Genomic DNA, 22,981 nt, shown 5'->3' on the forward strand with positions numbered 1-22,981 from the left:
GCTTTAAAAAAACACTCCGTGACTATACAATTTATAGAGAATGATTCCTTCAGTTGTATCTAGAGTTTATCATCCTCTTTCTTTCGCTTGTCACATCCTTGAGTATTAGACCATCCATCACCCATCACTCTTTGACTTTTCAGCCCTCATAATCCACATGATACTTATCCTTTTGATTAAAACAACTTAATGGCCTTTTCACGAATAATTAATCTGCTGTCTTTTTACTTTCAGCTCCAGGCTTTTAACTTTAATGTTGAGCTGTCCAGCCTGTGTTGCCTTTCAAAGTTTCACTCCCTTCAGCCTCTTCCCTTCAGAGGTTTAATACCTCTTTAGAAACTTCAGTGTTTGCTCTACTAAGGTTTTTTAAAGGCTTCCAAATTATTCTCACATCCTTTCTGCTGTGTGTGAAGTGAATGACGTGCAGAGATCAGTGGGATGAAATGAAAATCATTTCAGACTCCTGAATTCTGTCATTCTGGAAAGTGTGGAGGCTTTCATTGTAAAGAAAAGTTAAAAGTGGATTGCTTTTTGGAGAAACAGTTGCAAGTGTATGTGTCTTTTGTATTATGCATTTCTAACTCTGAATGTTTTTCTCTAACAGTGACAATTTATACCAAATGACCTCCCAACTTGAATGCATGACCTGGAATCAGATGAACTTAGGAGCCACGTTAAAGGGGTAAGGTCTTCTCTACTCCATTTCCCTTAAACAGTAACTTACACTTGTTTGAACCATTTTAAAGGTCCTTATACCATATGAAGAGAGTACAGTTTTAGAAGAATAGGCATGGCCGTCTGTAGAATTAAGATGCTTTCCTCCCTCTCCCAGTTGGTCAGTGGTGTTCAGTATTAAATTTTTAGGAATATAAACAGGGGATGTTCTTGTCTAGAACAAGGGGGTTGAGAATACTGGGGAAATTTAACATGGCCTTTCCTTATTGAATGTTTTAGAGTTCTTCGAACTTTTGTCCATTCAAGCTTGTTTAATGTTTGTGTTTTGCTAGTGATATCACAGAGGTTAATCATTACATTATCTTATCAAGAAATGCTTAGAGTTTACAAAGTCCAGGATCCACACTTCTATTTGAGTGAAGATGATTTGGACCATCCAAAGTCAGATGTGTTCACACCTGGTTGCCTGAACAGGCTTTTATCACACTTGATACACAACCAGAATAGGGAGAACATAGCAATCAAACATAGGTAGGGGCAATGCTTTGCACCTGGAACTGAAAAAACAAAGCAGGTGGGACTTGCTTTAAACCGTAAAAGAACTCACTTTTAGTTTCGAATCTGAGTTGGTGGGCAGTAGGATGTGACAGTCATGAAGCGTCTGTGGTGTATCAGGTACTCGTCTAGGTCACCTCATCTAATCTTCCTGATGGCATTATGATGCCTAGGGACTGTTATCCTGTTTTCCAAATAAGTCAGTCAAGCTCAGAGAATTAAGTAACTTCCCAAGTTCACATCATACTATGTGGTAGAGCTGGGATTCCAAGTCCAGATCTGATTCCAAAGCAAAGGCTCTTTCCAGCCTCCCAGTGATGCCTTCCACACCCCCACTCTATCAGCCCCAGTGGGATCGAGTCCTCAGTTCAGCACTCTTGACTAGACAGCTGGCTTTACATCTCTGTGTATTTAGTGGCTTCTCACTGGACTGTGGGATCTGGGGGGCTTGCTAGAGCCACACATGCTCCAGTCCCCATTCCCCACCTCTTCTTCTCTTCTAGAGTTGCTGCTGGGAGCTCCAGCTCAGTGAAATGGACAGAAGGGCAGAGCAAGTGAGTGGACAATGCGATGATGGCAAAGCAAATGACATAGGCCTTGTTGACTGGCACCTGGGGTGATGCAGGAGTTAGGACTGATGATGGGTAATCAGGGTAGCAGTTGGTGCACAGGGATGGGAAGAATCTATTCATTTTTTCCCTCTGTCTCTCTCTGCCTGCTCTTATTTATTGTAGGTATACTGTGGGTAAAAATGGAGGTGGTGACATTTTTCATCAACATACTCCTGAAAAAAATTTTAAAAACGATGCTGTAGCAACCCTGCTCATTTCCTGGTGAACGTTTCAAAAAAATATTAAATTTGTGGCATTACACATATTCCTGTTAGATCGGTCAAATCTTTCAGGCATACTTAACTTGCCTTTTCTCTATTTACCTTTAAATCTCTCAGGGAGAACTTAATTTTTACCCCAAGTCTATGGCCAGACTTTCTGCAAAAACTTTTTAAAATTCCTAAACATCTGTGTTTTCCCCAGCCTTAGAGCCTGCACCCTAGGACATTTCTGTAACTGTTTCTTTTGATTTTATTTTCTCTGCTTAAACACCAAAACCAGCCTTCCTCTTCTCATCTTTCTTTCGTTGGTTCAGTCCTGTTTGTTGGATCATCCTTCAGTGATTAGTGAAGTTGTTTTTCATCTTCTTAGACTCACTATTAGATCCTTCTTTCCACCCCCAGCCCCCAAATTTTTCTATTTTAACCAAATCTCCACTTCGTCTCTCTAGACCCAAAAGTAAAAAAGCCTGCTATGGACTTGGATTTTTTTCTCTCCCCACTTCCATCCAAGGGGCTGCTGACAGTTTTAGGACTGTATCTTTACACCTACTCAAAACTTGTCCTATGTTTCGTGGTCCCAGCCTTTCTTTCTGGATCCCTTGCTTTTCTTCTCTCTACTGTAATCAGAATTCAGTAACTCTCCCCAAACTACATGCCAAGAATAGATAGAACATGATTGTGAAGTGAGCGGTGTGTTTTCAGTTTTTTAAATTTCTTCATGCTGGAGTACAGGGTTAGTTTATTTGCTTAATTACAAAAATTACATATAAGGAATCTTGGCGTGGATTTGAATCTGGGTCTTTCCGTAGGTGAGATAATTTTGGAACCTTTTAAGATCTTTAGACACATGATAATAGTCACTTGCTAGGGAGTCAGAGGCTATATTATAAAGATGAAGCACAAAATGCAAATAATTTGTTTTGTTCAATCCTGTGTAAGAAACAAAAACTAGAAGTGTTTTCATTGATCTGGTGCTTACATTTTGGAAAAGGATTCCTGAAATTAAAATGTATTTCTTGAATACTCTCTTCAGAGAGTTGTATAAAAAGCATCAAGGGCTCCTCCAGTAGATAGTCCCATAGAAGAGTAACTCTTTGGAGAGCAAAACATTACAATTGTCTAATTTCCTAATATCTTCTCTCACACTGTGTTTTTCTCTCTTTTGTAAGTCAACTAAATGTCTGCTTCCGAGTGTGAGCTGAACATTTACCTGAAGATGGATGTTAACATTATTGGGCAGGGTGTGAAGGGCATTATATACCTCTCCTCTTTTGATCTCACGACAATCCTAGGGTATTATGTTCACACCCATCTTTCACATGAGGAGCCTGAGAGGTTAAGCCACCTAACCGAGTTCACTTAGCAAGTAAGGGTCAGAGGCACGTTGGAACCCACTTCTGTCTGACTCCAGTATCTGGGCCCTAGATTAGAGTTTCTTAAACTTTCTAGACTGTGACCACAGTTAGAAATACCTTTTACACTGAGATCAGATGTACACACACACATAGAAGTTTTCACAAAACAATACTTACTACATGCTGTGCATACTGATGATTTCTACTTTATTCCATATCATTTAAAAAAATGCTGGTTGAGATGTGTAGATTGATTTTACAGCTCACTAATACATCATTACCCACAGTTTGCCTCTCCTAGCCCTAAAAATAGCAACTCCTTAGCTCTTTCCTCCAAGCCCATGAACAGCTGAGAACTGGATTCAATTGAAGCTGATATCCCAGTAGAAAGTGGTTTTTCCCCAGGGGGTACATAATCTGGGTAGGTATCTTTATTCTCTGTACCAAATTTGCTTTCCTTTGCCATGGTATGAAAATGCTGTTAATACGGAAAATACATTTACGAAAAGATATTCCATGAAGAAAGACAAAGAGAAATAACTGTGTTTTTGCATGTATCTGTTACCAGTGTCTGGACACTATCTGAAATCAGTAGTAAGAAAAATCATGGTGACAAGGTAGATCTGTAACATGAATACTGGAGGTTTGAGTCATGTTTTGGAGAAAAAGGATATAGTTTCTAAATCACTCATAAAAAAGAGGCATTATAACGTTTTTATTAAAAGATCACGTGCCTCCCACTAACGCCCACTAAATATTTGTTCACGTCGTCTTTCCTTGAGAATTTTACTTTTTAAAAAAAGAGTGAGCTTGTTTCCTTGCTTAAGCAAGTCCACAGAGACATCTTTCATTAGATGTTGGGGAGCAGTGTTATTATACTGGTTGCGGATAGGATTGTAGGGGGGACATGGGCAAGACGAGATGAAAACATGAAACGGGGTGGCGAGGAGGGAATCTTACCACTGATTTACTCCTCTCTCCTCCTCCCTTTACTCATTTTCTAATCTCTGCGTGCCCATAGGGATCAGAGCTACTTTTATGACCTCAAATGGGAGAATATTGTGTTTCAATTTAAGTCAAAGAGAAGGTCCTTTATGAAGCCACTTTCTTAACTCTGACCCTTTTCCTTACCAACAAATGAAATTATATTTTCTAAGTGGGTCATTGGGAGAAAAAAATTGCAGGGGAATTTTTCTAAGCACTAGTCCACCTTTATGAATAATTATGAATTATTCTGTGTACGGTGCCTCGCATTGCTGTCTGCTTTGTATTTCTTTAGAATCATTTTCTGTGTGTTCCTAATGCCTGCTGATTTCCTAACGCTGCTCCCAAGCCCGGCTACTCTGTCAGCCTCTGTTTTGTCTCTTCTGAAGGAAATATCCTGCAAAATGGAGAAACACGTCAACCTTGACTGCGGTCCAGGTTATTAAAACAAGGAAGAAGTTATTCTCTGGGGACTTGGGTAGGGGGAGTGGGAAATCGAACACAATAGAAATGTGAAAGGAGTGCTGAGCAAAATGAATGTCCCTTTGCTGGTCCAAGAAGTTCAGACCATTGGGAACACACAGTATTTGACCTGTGGATGCTTGAAAGGAAAAATGAAAGACTCAGGTTGAGTGATGTATGGTGAAAACAAAGCTGCGTGTTTTGGTAGGGCCAAGGCTGTCGAATCTGGAGAAAATCCCCACTAGACATGGTCTCATCCCTGAGAACCTGTGCCAGAAGCGATAGCTGGAGTTCCAATACACAGCCCAGCACCTTTCCTCTCCAGCTAGTGAACAGAAGGTATTCGTCCAAGAGATTTACTTCTTGAAAATGGATAGCTTGCTTTTCAGGGGCTCCTGGAGCTTGTGATGCAAACACAAAGGTGGAGAGAGGCAGCTCTGGGAATATACCAGCATTCCTGAGGGTACTCCTCCACTCCCAGGATGAAGCTGTTAATTTCTTCTTTTATATGGTTACATTTATGCATTTCAACTGTGTTGGACTTGGCTAGAGTCTGCTAGCCATACTTACGAGAACAAAGCAGGGGACTCTCCTGGGTTTGCAGGATAAAGATGGGGACTGTGATTTAGAGCTGTCTGCCCCGTACCTCTCAACGTGGACTAATTCAGCGGTTTCTTTGCCACTTCCCTGCTGCTACTTTCCCCTCCCTAGCTTTTTGTCTTTCCCCTTCTTTTCTCTTTGGGCTTATATTCAATTCATGTATTTAATTTTTTTTATGATGTAAGTAATATGTATAAATTATAGAACAGTTAGAAAATACAACTTTATAGGAAAGGAAATTAACACTCCCCCCACTAGCCCAGATGAAACTACTGTTACTATTATGCCGCATACACTTTCAGACCTTTTTCCATGCATAGGTATACATTTGTGTCCTTTTCTTTTTTATAACAAATGATTGGCTTCGGCTTAGATCTAATTCAGCACATGCACTTCTATAGGCCATTGCAGAGTTCTGTGTTTCGACCTTCATGGGAGTGTTTTTGAAAATATTCTCAACCTCTTAAAAATACTTCACTTTAAAAAGTATTTTGGGCTTTATAGACTTACCATCTCCACACTGTGTTTCTAACTGTTCTGTTTTAAAGCAAGGAATTAGTTTTATCTCATAAACGGGAGGATGAATAACAGGTTTGTTCAGGTCAGGAGAAGAAAGAAGCCAAGCAGGAAAGATAGCAAAGGAAGGTGGTGATGAAGGGGGTCAAGCTGGGAATGAGGATCATGGTGGATTCGGTGCAGGGTGGGGTTAATGAGGGCTCCAGACTGTTGATAATGGGGTGTGTGTGTATGTGTGTGTGTGTGTGTGTGTGTGTGTTTTGGAGGGCGAGAAGGTATATCAGATGAGTGGAGGATCTCTTTCATGACCTCAAGGTGTCTTTTGGACCTCTCATGTCTGTGATCCCATCCTAGGCCCTTCTGAGACCCTCTGCTCACCATTTATCCTTCTCCCTGTCATCTAGCCAAGGAAAAAAAATCATAACCTCCAGCTAGAAAGACGTCAATATAGAAGCTGCACTCATAAAAAGTCATCCAAATAAATGCATCTCTGGAATGAGGGGTTACTGCTTATTTTTAGTAGGGTTTTTTTCCCTCTTAAAAGTGAACAATTTCATTTATTCTAGTTTTATTTCTAACTCTTCATTTTAAAAGCAAAGCCACAGATGTAGTGTTCTTAAGGCTAAGATAGTGACTTTATCAAAATGAAAAGAACTTTTTTCCCCTTGATTATAAAAGTAACACAGACTTATTATATATTGAAAAAATTCAGACAGTACCAAAACTTTATAAAGGAAAAAAAGAAAAGTCATCTGTTATCTCACCACACAGAGATAACTAGTTTTTAAACATATCGGGGCATATTTGTATCTGCAGAGAAGAAATTCTGGAAACATTAACATGAACTATTAACTGTAGTTGCCTCTGAAAAGATTAGAGGGAAAGGGCAAAAGCCTAATAGAGATGGGTTTAAGAGATCATAGGAGATAAGCTGGAGACATTGTATTAAGTTAACACACTTCCATGGAGTTTTGCAGCAAAAGGGAGCAAAGAAATGGGGTTCTAGCTCAATGGGGAAAGAGGGTCAGGAGAAGGTGGTTTTTTATTGCTTTGATTTATTTATATTTAGATGGAAGTACCTGCATGTTTGCTGTTGAGAATGTTCAAGAAGAGGGAAAAAAATTAATGATGGGAGGGGATAGAATTGCTGGAACAGGGTCCTTGAGAGAGAAGAGGCTCCGTGGGCAACTGGGGTTGGTTAGCTAGGAGCTGGGATAGTTCATCTATTAGTAAATTGGTTTACAAGAGATCTTTGTTTCTAAGGATATTAACCCTTTGCTTGTCATATGTACTGCAAATGTTTTATCTGGTTTGTATTTTAACTATTAATGTTTTTTTTCCTGTCAGAAATTTTTATTTTCATAGTAAAAATTATCAGTTTATGTTTCATAGTTACAAGTTTTTGGCTTTTATATAGAAAAGATTTCTCCAATCCCATTTTTTTTTAAATTTTATTTTTGGCTGCATTGGGTCTTCGTTAGTGCGTGCATGCTTTCTCTAGTTGCAGCGAGCAAGGGCTACTCTTCGTTGTGGTGCGCGGTCTTCTCATTGCGGTGGCTTCTCTTGTTGTGGAGCACAGGCTCTACGCACGTGGGCTTCAGCAGTTGTGGCACACAGGCTCAGTAGTTGTGGCTCGCGGGCTCAGTAGTTGTGGCTCAGGGGCTCTAGAGGGCAGATTTAGTAGTTGTGGTGCATGGGCTTCGTTGCTCCGCGGCATGTGGGATCTTCCCGGACCAGGGATGGAATCCATGTCCCCTGCATTGGCAGGTGGATTCTTAACCACTGCACCACCAGGGGAGTCCCCTCATTTTTAAAACATTTACTTATTGTATTTTGGTATATTTTTTGATTGACTTCTTAACACTTAAACATTTAATTTATTCTGAATTTATTTTGCAATTGGATTCCACCTTGATTTGTTTCTAGATGACTAGCCAGTATCCCCAAACTGCTTTGAATAATCTATCCTTTTCTCATTAACTTCGTATATTACCTTTATCAATTCTTGAATCCTATCAGATTCCTTGGATCCATTTCTAGACTCGTTATTCTCTTCTTTTGATCAGTCCGGCTCTTTTTGTCAAGCATCAGACTGTTTTCTTTGCTATAATTTTATAGTCTGTTAAATTTTAAATTTCCTGATAGGAAATTTCCCTAGCATTGTATTTCTTTTTTTCAACCTATTTCTGGCTATTATCTCTTGTTTATTCTTCAAGATGAACTTTAGATTCATTTTGTTAATTTCAAAGAAAGTCTTTATCAATATTGGTTCATTAATTGTGACAAATACACCATACTAATGTGAGATGTTAAGAATAGAGGAAACAGAGCTTCCCTGGTGACAGCAGTGGTTAAGAGTCCGCCTGCCGATGCAGGGGACACAGGTTTGTGTCCCGGTCTGGGAGGATCCCACATGTCGCGGAGCGGCTGGGCCTGTGAGCCATGGCCGCTGAGTCTGCGCGTCCGGAGCCTGTGCTCCGCAACTGGAGAGGCCACGGCAGTGAGAGGCCCGCATACCGCAAAAAAAAAAAAAAAAAAAAAGAATAGAGGAAACAGTGCAGAGTACATGACAACTGTCTATATTATCTTTAGAAATAAAGACCCATTCTAAAATAACAAGTTTATTTTTTAAAACTCTTAATTGGAATTTTGAATGAATTGCATCAGGTTTAAAAATTAATTTTGGAGAATTTTGACCTTTGAAAAATTGCTAGTCCTTTCTTCAAGAACTTGAATGGCATTTCTCAACTCTTTTTCAAGTCTTGTATGTCAGATGTCTCTATTTTGAATTTCTCCTTTTCAGGAATTTTAACAGTAATGCCTCTGGCTTCATAAATCTCTTTGGGAATGCCTGTGATTCCTGTGAATGTATTACAAGGTATTTCTTTTGTTTCTTCACCTTGAAACACTTTGTTGTGTTACTAGTGTCAGCTGAAAGGTTGTGCCTTTGGTAGAGATGATTATGCACGTGCCCTTCACATGTACAAACCTCCATTTCAACTGGAGAAGCAGAGAAGGGCTTAGTCTTAAGAGCACTGTGCTTGATTCTGGGGTTTTAGGGAGGACTTTTTTTTTTTTTTTTAAGTAATTGAGAATGGTTGAGTAAAATTTTTCAGATTTAGGAGTGTGTGAGCAAGCTGGGTGGGAGCCTTTGAGAACCCAGGCTGAAAAGATCCTGCTCATTTTCCCTGTGTAGAATTTGTCTATCGTGAATTTGCGACAGCTGTTCTTGGGGTGAATCTAGCAGCAGCCTCTGGCCATAGAGCCAAAGCATTGATATTATAGAACCCAGTGAGTTAGATGAAACTGGGATTCTGATGAAGTAGCACTTCAATACCAGATACATGTAAGGGGAGATCCAGATATTCCGTATGGTCTGATGAGGTGATCTATGAGGACGTGCGTTCCTATGTTTGTATGTGTTGAAGTAGGAAGGAAAGTCATGCCTAAAAATATTCTTCCCAGCAGTAGGAGCCAGTAAATAGTGTGGAGTTTTATTTTTGGAGGGGAGCTGTATTCTCCCCAAACTGTTATGGGAAACTAGATTTAAAATAGCTTCTAGCTCTGCTCTGAGTGTGAAATAAGAGAAAAAAGTCAGTTGGAGGAGGTTTGTGTACCACTTCCAGTGGTGAGGAAAGCTTGATGGTTGTTATCAGGTTATTAACCACTCAGCCTGTATTCCCTATTAAATAGTGGCTAATGACTAGCCTGCATGGAAGTGAAAACATATGAGCTGTGACTATAAAGAAACTTTCAAAAGAGGAATACAAACAAGTTTTAGCAATAATAGCTAGCATGATTGGAACAAGTGAGCATCTTCCAAAGGGAATATATTTTTTTAAATGAATACATTAATTTTTATTTTTTACCTTTTTCTTGATGTCATTTCACTGAGTTTTGTGTCTATCATGAAATGTGGATGGAGGGCTATTTTTATTTATTTACTTTTTTAACTTTTAATTTTTATTGGAGTATAGCCAATTAATAATGTTGTGATAGTTTCAGGTGCACAGCAAAGGGACTCAGCCATACATATGCATGTATCCATTCTCCCCCAGACTCCCCTCCCATCCAGACTGCCACCTAACATTGAGCAGAGTACCCAAAAGGTAATACTTTGAAGGGACCTTTTGCAGTACTCACTTATAGGTATTGTGTTTTGATATATTTGCTGAAAAATAAATCCAATTGCTTCTAGATAACTGTTAGATTATGTATTATCAGGACTTTTTCTACAGCAAGTGGCAGAACCCTAGTTGTAACTGGCATAGGTCAAAGAGGGAATTTAAATTTAGCGGCTTATTGTATTGTGTTTTAAAACCCCATGTGTGGATTCAGGGACTGAGACAGTGTCTTTAGAACACGATTTCATTGTCCCTTCTCTTTGCTCTCCTCTGTGCTGGCTGTCCTCTCAGAAAGGCTCTATTCACTGTGGCAAAAATAGCTATTTTTTGGAACCTACAGCTTCACAAGAAGACTGCCTCCCTATTGGTTCTTCTCCACCAAAAGACCCAGGGAAGCCTCTGATTGGCCTGGATTGGGTAGCTAGAGAATGCAGTGGTCTGATTGGCCAGGCCATAGGCATGTACTCACCCCTGGAGCCTGAGGGTGGGATTAGAGAGAGGTGGTTCCCTGAAAGGAGAAGAGGCTGTGTTACCAGAGGATGGTGAGCAAAAAGAAAAAAAGATACTCAATAGAGAATTTAAAAAGTCAGAGTTAGTGAAAGTGGAGTGAGTCCTCTTCCCCTCCAGATATGATGTGGAGCTGGATATTGCAGGGATGTACAAGACCTGGATAGAAAATAAATGAAGGATGGAGTGGGCGGGAGGAGCCTTCTTTCTAATGCTCATGGGAAAAGTGTTCATTAAAAAGTACAATAGTTAGAATTATTACCATAGTATAATTTTTAATGAAAAGTGACATAAAATATATTTAAATTAAAAGTAAAAAACGTGTCTTTTTCTTGAGGTCTGAACTGAAATGAGACACCTGAGGGCAGGAGGAAAGTAAATATTTCAAGTAAAAATATGGCTGATTGTTTTCTGTAGGCTACTGAGGAAATTTTATACTCATAAGTTATCAGATTACAGATATTACTTGTGATTTTTTTAAACTCAGTCAAATTTTACTTGGTCGTTTCATTTTTAGATTCTACTTTCTATGCTGGATTAGTAAAAGAAACTGCATCTTTCAGCCTTTCCTTTTATGTTCTCAGTAGCAGGGTAATCCTTTGTTTTTTGTATTGATATATACTTTATATGTATTATCTTATGTATTTATGTGTTATATTATGCATACATATATGTATACATTATATATCACATATATTTATATACATTGAGCTGTTATGCTTCCACTATAAAAGATTAAATCACACAAATAAAAGAGGATGGCTCGATGGCATTGCTGATAATATTTGTGCAGAATTTTATTTAAATATTGCCTGTATATGAGAATAACAGCATTTGTATTGAACTAGAGGTAGTTGTGCTAGGTTGACACCAGCTCTGAATATGTACAAAAAGATAATTCTATATCTATTCATTTTCCCAAGTCAGATTTTATAAATGGATATGAAAGTGATGAAATTACTCTGGCTGTAGGGAAATTACATTTGCTTTAAAGTAAAGCTTTAAACCCAAGCATTCTGATGTGACCACTGAGGCTTCCGCGGGGACTTCTTGACTCTAAGGCCTCTAGAACTGAACGGTTCAAGTCCGGTTGTCTCTGGCTCATCCTTGTGCATGGTGAGCATTTGTGCAGGGGCTTATTGTTTCGTTCGTTTTTATTTTGTTGATTGTCCTCTCTTAAGTCTCTTTTATGCTGTAACTGCCCTCCCTGCCTCCACTTCCTCTTTTTTTCTCATGCTATGATTTGTTGAAGATGGCAGGTCAATTGGTCAGTAGAATATCTCACAGTCAGGATTTGGCAGATCACTTCCTCTTATAGTCTTTTAACTTTGGATGTCCATGCCCTGTATTTCCTATAAGTAAGTAGTTAGATCTGGAGGCTTGATTAGATTTTGGGTTCCTTTTTTTTTTTTTTTTTGGCAAGAATAATTGAGGAGTGGTGGTGTGTTCAGTCTCATCTCTTGTGTTTAAACTTTAAGGAAGCACACTTTTTAAACATGGTTCCATTGATCTTTTCCCTCAAAACTGGCACACTAGACAGGGATGATGGTTCTCAAGGCAGGCAGCAAAGTGTATTTTCTTTTTTTTTTTGCAAAGTGTATTTTCAGCACCAAAAGGAATCAGGCACCTAAGCATCTCATATATAAGCCTGGTGGAGCAAAGGTGGAGAGAGAAGAAGGGTTGATGGGTAAATTCCATTTTCTGGATACACAAGAGTATGAAGTTTTCCCATGTGCTTCCGTTTAAATCTGATTAATTCTGCAGAGGTGAGAAGACAGAGGTGAAGATGGGGGGATGCCCACCTGGCCAAGGGTTAGAGGTGGGAGAGAGAAATCACAGGTGGTGGTTTCCCCTTTTTGAATATTCTTATCAAATGCTAGTTGCCCTCAAAAGGCTCTTTTTTTTAAAAAAAAAAAAACCTCTTCTGTTGATAAGGGATTTCAGGGCAGCTCTGGTTTTCCTCACGTGTAAAACCTCAATTCCTTTTTATTAATCTTCTCGTGCCTGTGAAATCTCAAAATTAATCATTTCTAAAGAAGCTACTCTTTAAACATTAAGTTTTTTCTGGGCCGAACCTCAATGTACAAGTTTCTAGCATGAATAGGGCTCATAATTTGTGTTAGATGAGGGACATTTTTCTCTTTTTACAAACTTTCTAAGGTCACATGTTTAGGTATTTTAAAGCTGTCTAGGAAGAGCACACTTTCTCAAGATACATTTTAATGCGTTTTCAAGCTGTTTAGGAAAATGTACCGTCCATGCCACCACCAGAAATGACGTGGCGAGATGTACGCTCTTCTGATAACTGCTTCTGCTTAGTTTATTTTCCCAGTTAGGTAGAAAGAAATTTTCTTGTAAAAATTGTCCTCAGTTTCAACTGCTCTATCGCACATAAGCAGGCCACTTCCTGCAGTTTACCTGGCGCTCTCTTATACCAAATAAATATTGTGCCTCTGAGCAGAAGCTGAAGTATGCTGAGTGCATATTTTGAACTTGCTCCTCCTCCCGGTCCCCATCCTCCTGTCCTACCCACTCCTACTGCATTTTTCAAACCTTCACATGTAGCTAATTTCATTCACACCCCTGGAGAAAAGAGCTGGGAATTATCCAAATGTCATGCTGATAGAAGTGAACCCAGGATGGGCTTGCACCACCAGAATTGTCTAGCTGGTTTCAAAGGAAGAAGAGCTACACTGACCTGGACGCAAACCCCATTTCTGCCACTTGCCATCTATCTGACTTTAGGCAAATAACTCAATCTCTCCTTAAACCTCAGTATTCTTTGCTGTAAAATGGGGATAATACTATTGAGTAACATTTATTGAGGGCATACCATGTAACAAGCATTGTGCTTTACTTACCTAACCTCATTTGACCTTATAACAGTCTAATGGCTGGGGTACTGTTTTTCTCATTTTACGTGAAGCTGAGGCCAGGGAGGCTAAGTCATTTGCCTAGAGTGATACCCTTAATGACTTCTAGTGTTGTGATAAGGATAAAAGTATATGTTTTATAGATCTCAATCAGCAGGCTTATAAGAAGCATACAAGAAATAATTTCTGTGGTTGTTAGTCACCTAATGCGTATAACCATAGACCTGAACTTTCTTTGTTTTTTGCGGTACGCGGGCCTCTCACTGTTGTGGCCTCTCCCGTTGCGGAGCACAGGCTCCGGACGCGCAGGCTCAGCAGCCATGGCTCACAGGACCAGCTGCTCCGCGGCATGTGGGATCTTCCCGGACTGGGGCACGAACCTGCGTCCCCTGCATCGGCAGGCGGACTCTCAACCACTGCGCCACCAGGGAACCCCGACCTGAACATTTTGTTAGGATAAAGTTACTGAGTGATATTTAACTTTTGCTCCCCATATAGCTTAGCTCTTTGGTTTTCAAACACATGTATAAAATAGGTCATTGCTTCATTTTGTAGAGGATGAATCTCAGTCACAGAGAGTTTAGATGACTCACCCATGACCACAGAGCAAATAAATGATGGAAGTGGGCCTGGAACACATGCCTTCAGATGCAGAACCCATGTTCTTTCAGACTAGTTTTGCAGATTAATCTGGAGATAAAGGATCCAGGTTAATTTAGCTCTGGCAAGTGTATCTGGAAGAAACCAAATAAATCCAGTTCCTTTGGTGGCTGGATAATGACCCCCCAGGATATCCACGTCCTCATCCTTGGAACCTGCGAATGTTGCCTTATATGGCAAAAAGGGACTTTGCAAATGTGACTAAGTTAAGGACCTTGAGATGGGGAGATATACTAAATATCTGAGTGGGTCCTAAGTATAATAAGTGTCCTTATAAAAGGAAGGCAGGGCTTCCCTGGTGGCGCAGTGGTTGAGAGTCCGTCTGCCGATGCAGGGGACACGGGTTCGTGCCCCGGTCCGGGAAGATCCCACATGCCACAGAGAAGCTGGACCCGTGAGCCATGGCCGCTGAGCCTGCGCGTCCGGAGCCTGTGCTCCACAACGGGAGAGGCCACAGCAGTGAGAGGCCCGCGTACCACAAAAAAAAAAAAGGAAGGCAGAGGGAGATTTGACCCTAGAAGACAAGTAGGAGATGTGATGCAGGGAGCAAGAGGTCAGAGTGATGTAGTGAAGTGAAGAAGGGCCCAAGGAATGCAGGTGAGTTCTAGAAACTGAAAAAGGCAATGAAAGAGATTCTCCCCTCGGCCTCCAGAAGCAAACAGCCCCGCCAACACCTGGACTTTAGAGCAGTGAGGCTGACTTTAGACTTCTGGTCTCCAGAATTGTAAGAGCATAAATTTGTGTCCTATAAGCCACCAAATCTGTGGTAATTTGTTACAGTAACTGTAGGAAATAGATACACTTCAACTTATTGCACAGCAACTGCATTTTTCTGTCTGTAACCTCAGTGCTTAAGCCTACTTTCAAATGGACCAGTGACATTTTAGAGGTAAACCGCTGACCCCTGTAGATGGTAACTTATGGATTTTGCTCTAGCAACACTGGCCATTCCTGCTGTTCAAGTACAGCATCCTTTCAAGCTTTCAAGGGCTTGGAAGATTCTAATACTCAGTTCTCAAAGAATCAGGCACATCCCCACCTTCACTTTGTTGCCCTGTAGGAGGAAGCAACAGAATCCAGGTGGAATTTTCCAGTTTGCGGCTTAAACTTCACTGCCCAACCTTTAAAGCAGAGGTTGCAAATTGGTGGCCCTTAGGCCAGGGGTACGTTTTGTTTGACCTGACAGTGATTCTTTAAAATTTCAATAATTTGCCAGAATTTAAAACTCAGGTGATCTCATATAAAAGTCCTGATTTCTGACGTTTCTGGAGACTGGAAAGATCTGACAACACTGAGTTTATGTGATCGACAGCACTTGGCTGGTAGAGTGGGGTCCTGGCTGCCTCCTTTGAGCAGGGGGTGGGGTGGCTGTCCCTGCCAGTTCGGTGCCGTCTTTCTCTCCAGGGCCTTTGTCATTTATTTTTCTCACTTACTTGGTCCCTGTAGGTACCTGAGTTTGTGACTTTGCTTTAAGGAAAAAAACCCAAATCTGTATTCTGACCAGTTTAGCAAAATTATTGACCCTTGGCCAATAATCTGGAAATTCATGGAGAATTAGACTTTTGTCTTAGTTTTAGTCTTAAATGAGGCAAATATCTTAAAGTAGGGAAAAAAAAAAACTCCAGTGGATTCTGGAACCCATAGAGCAGTGAGATTAGCATGAGTTGTTGGTAAAGCTATTAAGCTGGATTTTGGAAAGCACATGGGGAAGAAAAGAGAGATTAAGAACGTATAAAAGAAACGAAATTGAGCTATTTGTAATGAGGTGGATAGACCTAGAGTCTGTCATACAGAGTGAAGTAAGTCAGAAAGAGAAAGACAAATACCGTATGCTAACACATATATATGGAATTTAAGGAAAAAAATGTCATGAAGAACCTAGGGGTAAGACAGGAATAAAGACACAGACCTACTGGAGAATGGACTTGAGGATATGGGGAGGGGGAAGGGTAAGCTGTGACAAAGCGAGAGAGAGGCATGGACATATATACGCTACCAAACGTAAGGTAGATAGCTAGTGGGAAGCAGCTGCATAGCACAGGGAGATCAGTTCGGTGCTTTGTGACCACCTGGAGGGGTGGGATAGGGAGGGTGGGAGGGAGGGAGACGCCAGAGGGAAGAGATATGGGAACATATGTATATGTATAACTGATTCACTTTGTTATAAAGCAGAAACTAACACACCATTGTAAAGCAATTATACTCCAATAAAGATGTAAAAAAAAAAAAAAAAGAACGAAGGTATGTTAATCATATGCAAGGCAGTGCTCAAGTCTATTCTAGAATTAGTCTCAGTGGAAGGTCAATAATGTAATGGATCTTTATTGCAAAAAGACATTTGAAAGTTAACTTTTGCTCCCCATATAGCTTAGTTATTTTTTGATGTCCTTGTGGATAAGATCATTATGGGCCAAGTGCTTAAATGAACGATTTGTGCCTAGTTGAACAATAAAACCAAAGGATCTGTCTTAAGTGTCTTTATCGAGCTGGTGAGTGGTTTCTCATGCAGTGCTCCGGGGCACGAAGGAAGAAGCAGTTGCATTACTCAGCCTCCTCATGTTACCACTAGCTCTTCTCCCCACCTGCTGGACCCATGGCTGCCCTCATTACACCTAACTGTACCCCATTGTGCTCTCCCTGATTATCTTGGCCAAAGAGTCAACAAATCCATTTCCCCTGTCATTCAGCCAAGTCCAGTATCTTATCTGTCAAAGAGAAATTTATGAGGCAACAGAACAGAAAAACATGAAAACTTTTTATAAAGCACCAATTTTTTTCCCTAAGAAATTCCAGCCTCACTCAGGCTTGGTGCATGTGTGTAGTGCCAAGGTTCCTTTACTTTCCCCTCATTACCTGGCTTGGAAGGTAGACCCAGTCACTGCATGCATTTCTACCCTAAGGGAGATACGGGGTCTCTCAGCTGCTTGGTCTGGTGGGATTCATGCTGTGCTCTAGAACCTGCTTTCTGATATCAGCTTCATGAATGATAACACCCTTGTCTCTGGGTCATGACCAATTTTTACCCCACAACTATCCGGGGCTCTGTGATTCCTTTATTTGAAGAGTGTATCATTGGCCCCAGAAATCTCTTCTCTAGGCTGATAGCTCCTTGCCCTTTAATAGTTTCAGACCTCTAGGAATCCTGCCTTCATTCCTGTTTGGTTCATCCACAGCATACTTATTGGAACTTTTAAAGTCTGATCTCTTTGGGGGTAAAGCTTTGTTTCACTTCACCATTTAAGCTCGCAGCTGGGTCTTAATAGCTATTGACCCAAAGACAGCTGCCATCTTCCTGAGCTTTTCTGTCTCAGATTAATTCCTGCTTGTGCTCTGTTGGACTGGACCCCATCTAAATGACCAGATTCTTTATGATGGCTTCCCTCAGGTTGCCCTATGGCGAGACCTTCTAGGATCTTGTCACTGCCTTGGATACCAGAGAATAAGTATACATACTGTTAATATAATAGTTCCCAACAACAGCAAGGAAGAGTTTTTCCTCTTATGAAAACAGAAAAGGTGCTTTTCAAATGTTGAGATAACATGAAATGGGATGGGAAGCAAATGCTTTGGAAGCCAAATCAAAAAGATTTCAATAGTTGAGGATAGCTTGCTAAAAGAAATAGAATGGGATTTGAAGGATAAATGTGTAGTCCTGAATTGCAGTTAAAAAAAAAAATCACGCCTTCAAGTTCAAGGTTGGAATACCTGCCTTAATTGTGGTTGGTGCTAGGGTGGGAGTTGGAGATTTTATTTGACTAAGGAAGACCACTCTGACCTGAGTACTAAGACGGCGTGTGCTCTTCGATGTGTTAGCAGTACTCTGTCCAGGTTGAGAAGGGAAGCCCCAGACCCTCTGCCCAGGGGTTGAGCTCTGGCAGCCTGTGGGCACAACACATTGTATTGACTAGCATACTGATTCTGAAAAATTCGGAATGGAATCTCTTTGGGTAAGGCATATACTCTCCGGTGTTAGGTATTTATGTTATTTCTCTGTTTCTAAAGACTTTTTAAAAAATTTTATTTTTGGCTGCTTTGGGTCTTCGTTGCTGCGTGTGGGCTTTCTTTAGTTGCAGCGAGCAGGGGCTGCTCTTCGTTGCAGTGCGCGGGCTTCTCATTGTGGTGGCTTCTCTTGTTGCAGAGCACGGGCTCTAGGGTGCTCGGGCTTCAGTAGTTGTGGCCCACGGGCTTTAGAGTGCAGGCTCAGTAATTGTGACTCACGGGCTTAGTTGCTCCGTGACATGTGGGATCTTCCCGGACCAGCGATGGAACCCGTGTCCCCTGCATTGGCGGGTGGGTTCTTAACCACTGTGCCACTGGCGAAGTCCCTCTAAAGACTCTTGTGATCCTCCTTTCTCAGTCCCTTATTTAAATACTGTTCACGGGTACCGGGGTCCATCCTAAGCCTACGCTTTGAGAGGGACTTCATAAAATGAAGGGGATGAAGGAGAGGATGATCTGGAAAGCACGGAAATTAGATGCCAGTTCACGTTGTTGTAGTTGTGAGAGCCACCGCTCTGTAGTCTGGAGAGCTGTCTTCAGGTACCTGAAGGATTGTCATGTGGAAGAGGAGTTAGATTCAGTCCATCTCTGGGAATTTTTCAGAACTACGCACCTCACTTCAGTCACAAAGTTGAGAGGATACAGACGGGAGCAAGTCAGTCTGTCTGTCTTCAAGGCCAAGTTTACCATACAGTGGAGGAGATACACAGAGACGGCTGTAAATTAGTAATACTCTCTGGTTCTCCAGAAGACAGAAATGAGGAGGCAGATTTCTGCTCAGTTTAGAAAGCCCTTTCCTAACAATTAGAGCTCCCTCCAAGTGGAGTGGGCTGCCTTCAAAACTAGTCACCAGTCCTGTTGTCCAGCTCATGAGGAGGAGCTGGAGAAGCTTTGAATGGGGGTCAGAGTAGATGATTTTTCTGCCTTTATTAATCTATGGTTCCGAGTCCCCTGACTTGCTTTCCTTTACTTACCCAAAGGGAGTTATTACCATACTGGATGCCCACGGGTTGTACTCAGTGTTTTAGGCAGACCGCGCTGGGAAGAGTGTGCGGTTGCAGGGTTTCTACTGGGTGGAATTGCACTGGTGAGTTTGGAGACACAAGAGCCGATAAGCAGGGACCTGGCTGGTTTTCTTGTTCACGGACCTGGTAGAAGAATCTAGTGGCGTATTTGGCAGGTACAGTCTTGTTGCTTCTTTTGTTTGTTGGTTGCATCTGGCTGTGAGGATTATGACATCCCCTTTGAGTGGTGCAACCCTTCATTTACTGGGACAAGTATCCTGAGAGAAGTCTATTTCCTATGTCCCGTCCCCACCCCGCTCCAGGAATCCAGATAACATCCAGAGATTAGCTCCCAAGACAGGAGATTCCAAGTTCTTCCTCTTTGATGGTGGAACTTTAAAATAAGTCAGACTTCTATCGTCGGGTCCCTAAAACTCCCTCAGCCCTACAGAACATGTAAGTCACGTTTTGGCTCCATGCAGAAGGCTAAACCAAGCAAAGGCAGCATCTCTTCACAGCCTTTGAGGCAAAATCTGGCAGCACCATTCTTTATTTTTTTTGCGGTTCACGGGCCTCTCACTGTTGTGGCCTCTCCCGTTGCGGAGCACAGGCTCCGGACGCGCAGGCTCAGCGGCCATGGCTCACGGGCCCAGCCGCTCCGCGGCATGTGGGATCCTCCCGGACCGGGGCACGAACCCGCGTCCCCTGCATCGGCAGGCGGACTCTCAACCACTGCGCCACCAGGGACGCCCTAGAGTATAGTTGATTTACAACGTTGCGTTACTTTCTGCTGTACAGCAAAGTGTATCAGTTATACATACACGTATATACTCTTTTTTAGATTCTTTTCCCATATAGGTCATTACAGAGAATTGGGAAGAGTTCGCTGTGTTACACTGTAGGTCCTTATTAGTTATCCATTTTATATATAGTAGTGTGTATATGTCAGTCTCAGTCTCTCAATTTATCCCTCCCCCACCCCCAAGGTAATTTTTTAAGCAGATTTATATATTTCACATACTATACCATTCACCCATTTGCAGCGTACAGTTCAATGGTTTTAGTATATTCACAGAGTTGTATGACTAGTACCACAATTTGAGGACATTTTTACCAGTCACTCTCCATTTCCCCTCAAAATCCTCAGTCCTAGGCAACCAACCACCCATCTCCTTTCTGTCTCTATAAATTTGCCTGTTCTGTACGCTTCTTATAAAGAGTCACACTACAGGCGGTCCTTTGTGACGGACTTCTTTTTCTTAGCATAATGTTTTCAAGGTTTGTCCCTTGTCGTGTACCAGTACTTCGTTCCTTTTATTGTCAAATAATATTCCATTTTAGGAATATACTATATTTTCTTTATCCACCATCAGCCAATGGACGTTTGGGTTGATTCCACTTTTTGGCTGTTGTGAATAATGCTGCCAATAAACAATGTATACAAGTTTTTGTGGAGAAATATATCTTCATTTCTTCTGGGAATATACCTAGAAGTGGAATTTCTGGGCCATATGATAACTTTATGTCTAACCTTTTGAGGAACGGCCAGACATTGTCCAAGCAGCTGTACCATTTTACAGAGGCGTTTCATAAAAGCTCCCCGTGGTGAGTCTAGATACGATTATACTGTGCTGCCCATGTGGGCTGGAACCCTCTCTCTGCCTCATCTGGAAGTAAGATAACTGCAGAACAGAGATCAGCTTGTACCCGAAGGGGAGAATACTTTCAGAGCAGAACATCCACCCCTTCCAAGGTGTTCTTTTCAACCTTCTCCATCCCTCAGCTCTTGATAGTAGTCCAAGGTCAACTGAGCTCTGACTAGAGGACTGGTCAGAGGAAGGAAGGAGGAAGATTACCTATGCAATGTCCACCTAGGGTACGGGTTGGCTGCAAAGAGTTAAGCTGATCTGGAAAACTGATCTGTGGGTTAAGTGGAGCAGAGCCACAGATGTGTAATCCCCACTTCTGAGGATGTGACATCTCTTCTTGTAAGTGTCATCACTTAGTTGGTGCTATCTGGTAAAAACTGAGTCATGAGGTGCCGAGAAAAATTCCTTGCACTCAATGTGAAACTTGAGGCATCTGCTCATTCCTGAGATACTCACAGCTGTCAGCCCCGTTTTGATGGTAAACAATTTGCTGCGGATGAAATCCTGCACTGTGACTTTCCCCCGCTTGTCTGAGAGAGGCATAGACCCAGGTGGTGTGCCCTTGAGAATCTGAGCGTGAGGGTGACCCGAGGATTGAGCAACCCCGCCTTTCACAGAGCCCTGTTTCCAAAGCAGCCCCAGTGGAGGAAGACAGAAACCAACCGTATCATCCCAGGAGCTTTTAAAGAACATTCCTTCCGCTGCAGATGTGCGTTTCCAAAGGGTTCCTGTGAACCAGCCTGAGTCTTGCTCTCCCTTCTTTGTGTTTGCAGCCACGGCACGGGATACGATAGTGATAACCACACCACTCCCATCCTCTGTGGTGCCCAGTACAGGATACACACCCACGGCGTCTTCAGGGGCATTCAGGTGAGTATGCATGGGCCCCAGATGCCTCTTTCCTTCCCGACAGTCTTTCACTTCCTTGCTGAAGGCCGTTTGACCCTGGCAAGTCTGTTCCTAGTTGTAGGCTCCTGTGACAGCAGGGACCCCTCCTCTTCCACTGGGGCAGGTTGGGGGCCTCCTCCTCTCCAGAGGCCAGTGTGGGTGTGACCGCCTCCCTGACTCAGACCAGGATGCTTCCTGCAGAACCCCTTCCCTTCCTCCTTCACTGCCTAACTCACCTTCTCCTGGGTGGGCCGCGCACATCTTGTATCGGGGGGTAAATGAGCTTGAATTAATGACCTGGACTCTTGACTTGTAAGGAGACTTGGTCTGCAAGGTAAAGTGCCCGAAGTTACAGTCTATCATTGCTAATAATAACAATAACAATGGTAACAGCACCGTGTATGGCTGGACACTTTCTATATGCCAGGCATTGTGCTAAGTTTTATACATGGACTTTCTTTTAAAGATAGAATTCATTTTTTTCGAGCAGTTTTTAGGTTTAAGGAAAAACAGAAAGTACAGAGAGTTCCCATATCCACCCCTCACCCCATCCCTTGGTCTCCCCTGTTATTAACATCTTGTATTGGTGGTACATTTGTTACAATGATGAGCCAATATTGATCCATTATTAACTGAAGTCCATAGTTTACATTAGGGTTCACTTTGTGTGTTGTGCAGTTCTAAGGGAGAGTAAAGAAAGTAAAGTAAAAAGGCTGACGTTTTCCGAGAATTCAGGAAACTCGATGGAAGGCCACCTCCAGGGAATCTCTTTTCGTTGCTCAGAACCATGCGCAGCTACCAGGGTTTGTGTTTGTGACTGTGGCATGTGACTCAGTGTCTGCAACATGAGGAACGGCTGAGATACTTTCACTGGCCTAGTCAGCACACTAGAAACAAATTGTGTGTGGGCCAAGTCCTCACGTGATGTGTGGGGCAAGTGCTCTGAGATGTCCTGATTAATGTTTCCAGAAGCATCATGGTGATAGAACAGTGTGCTCCCTCATCTCAGGCCTTCCAATGGTGGGAATAAAGGCAAGGGTTACAGAAATATGATGGAAATCAGATGGAAATTAGACAAGTACCGTCAGACTCTTTTCCACCAGGACTGACATTGACAACTCAGATTTATAGCCTATTGCCGTGTGTGCCGCCTTCAGGATGAATTAAAGGAAATGTAAAAAGCTCCTTTTGCCTTCCTTTCCACCAAGCGCAGTTTGTCAGACTCGCTGTCATGGCCTCTGATACACTCCAGACCAGTCGGGTGTTCATTTTCTGCTAGAGTAGACCAATCGGACACA

At 41.9% G+C, this 22,981-nt stretch overlaps 1 protein-coding gene across 5 annotated transcripts in view; it reads left to right on the plus strand.

Moving 5' to 3' along the window:
- Window positions 1-22,981, plus strand: part of WT1 (WT1 transcription factor) — a 49,320-nt gene that overhangs the window by 16,526 nt on the left and 9,813 nt on the right. For 3 of the 5 annotated variants that reach the window (XM_027115692.1, XM_027115693.1, XM_027115695.1), the window contains exons 4-6: window positions 605-682; window positions 1,734-1,784; window positions 21,569-21,665. In XM_027115692.1, the coding sequence (XP_026971493.1) occupies window positions 605-682; window positions 1,734-1,784; window positions 21,569-21,665 (226 nt within the window). The remainder of the gene's footprint in view (window positions 1-604; window positions 683-1,733; window positions 1,785-21,568; window positions 21,666-22,981) is intronic. The other 2 variants (XM_027115694.1, XM_027115696.1) reach the window with 1 other exon arrangement.

The sequence above is a fragment of the Aethalodelphis obliquidens genome, unplaced genomic scaffold (genome assembly GCF_003676395.1).
Source record: "Aethalodelphis obliquidens isolate GAN/ISIS:26980383/991018 unplaced genomic scaffold, ASM367639v1 scaffold14, whole genome shotgun sequence".
NCBI classification, from domain to species: Eukaryota; Metazoa; Chordata; class Mammalia; order Artiodactyla; family Delphinidae; genus Aethalodelphis; species Aethalodelphis obliquidens.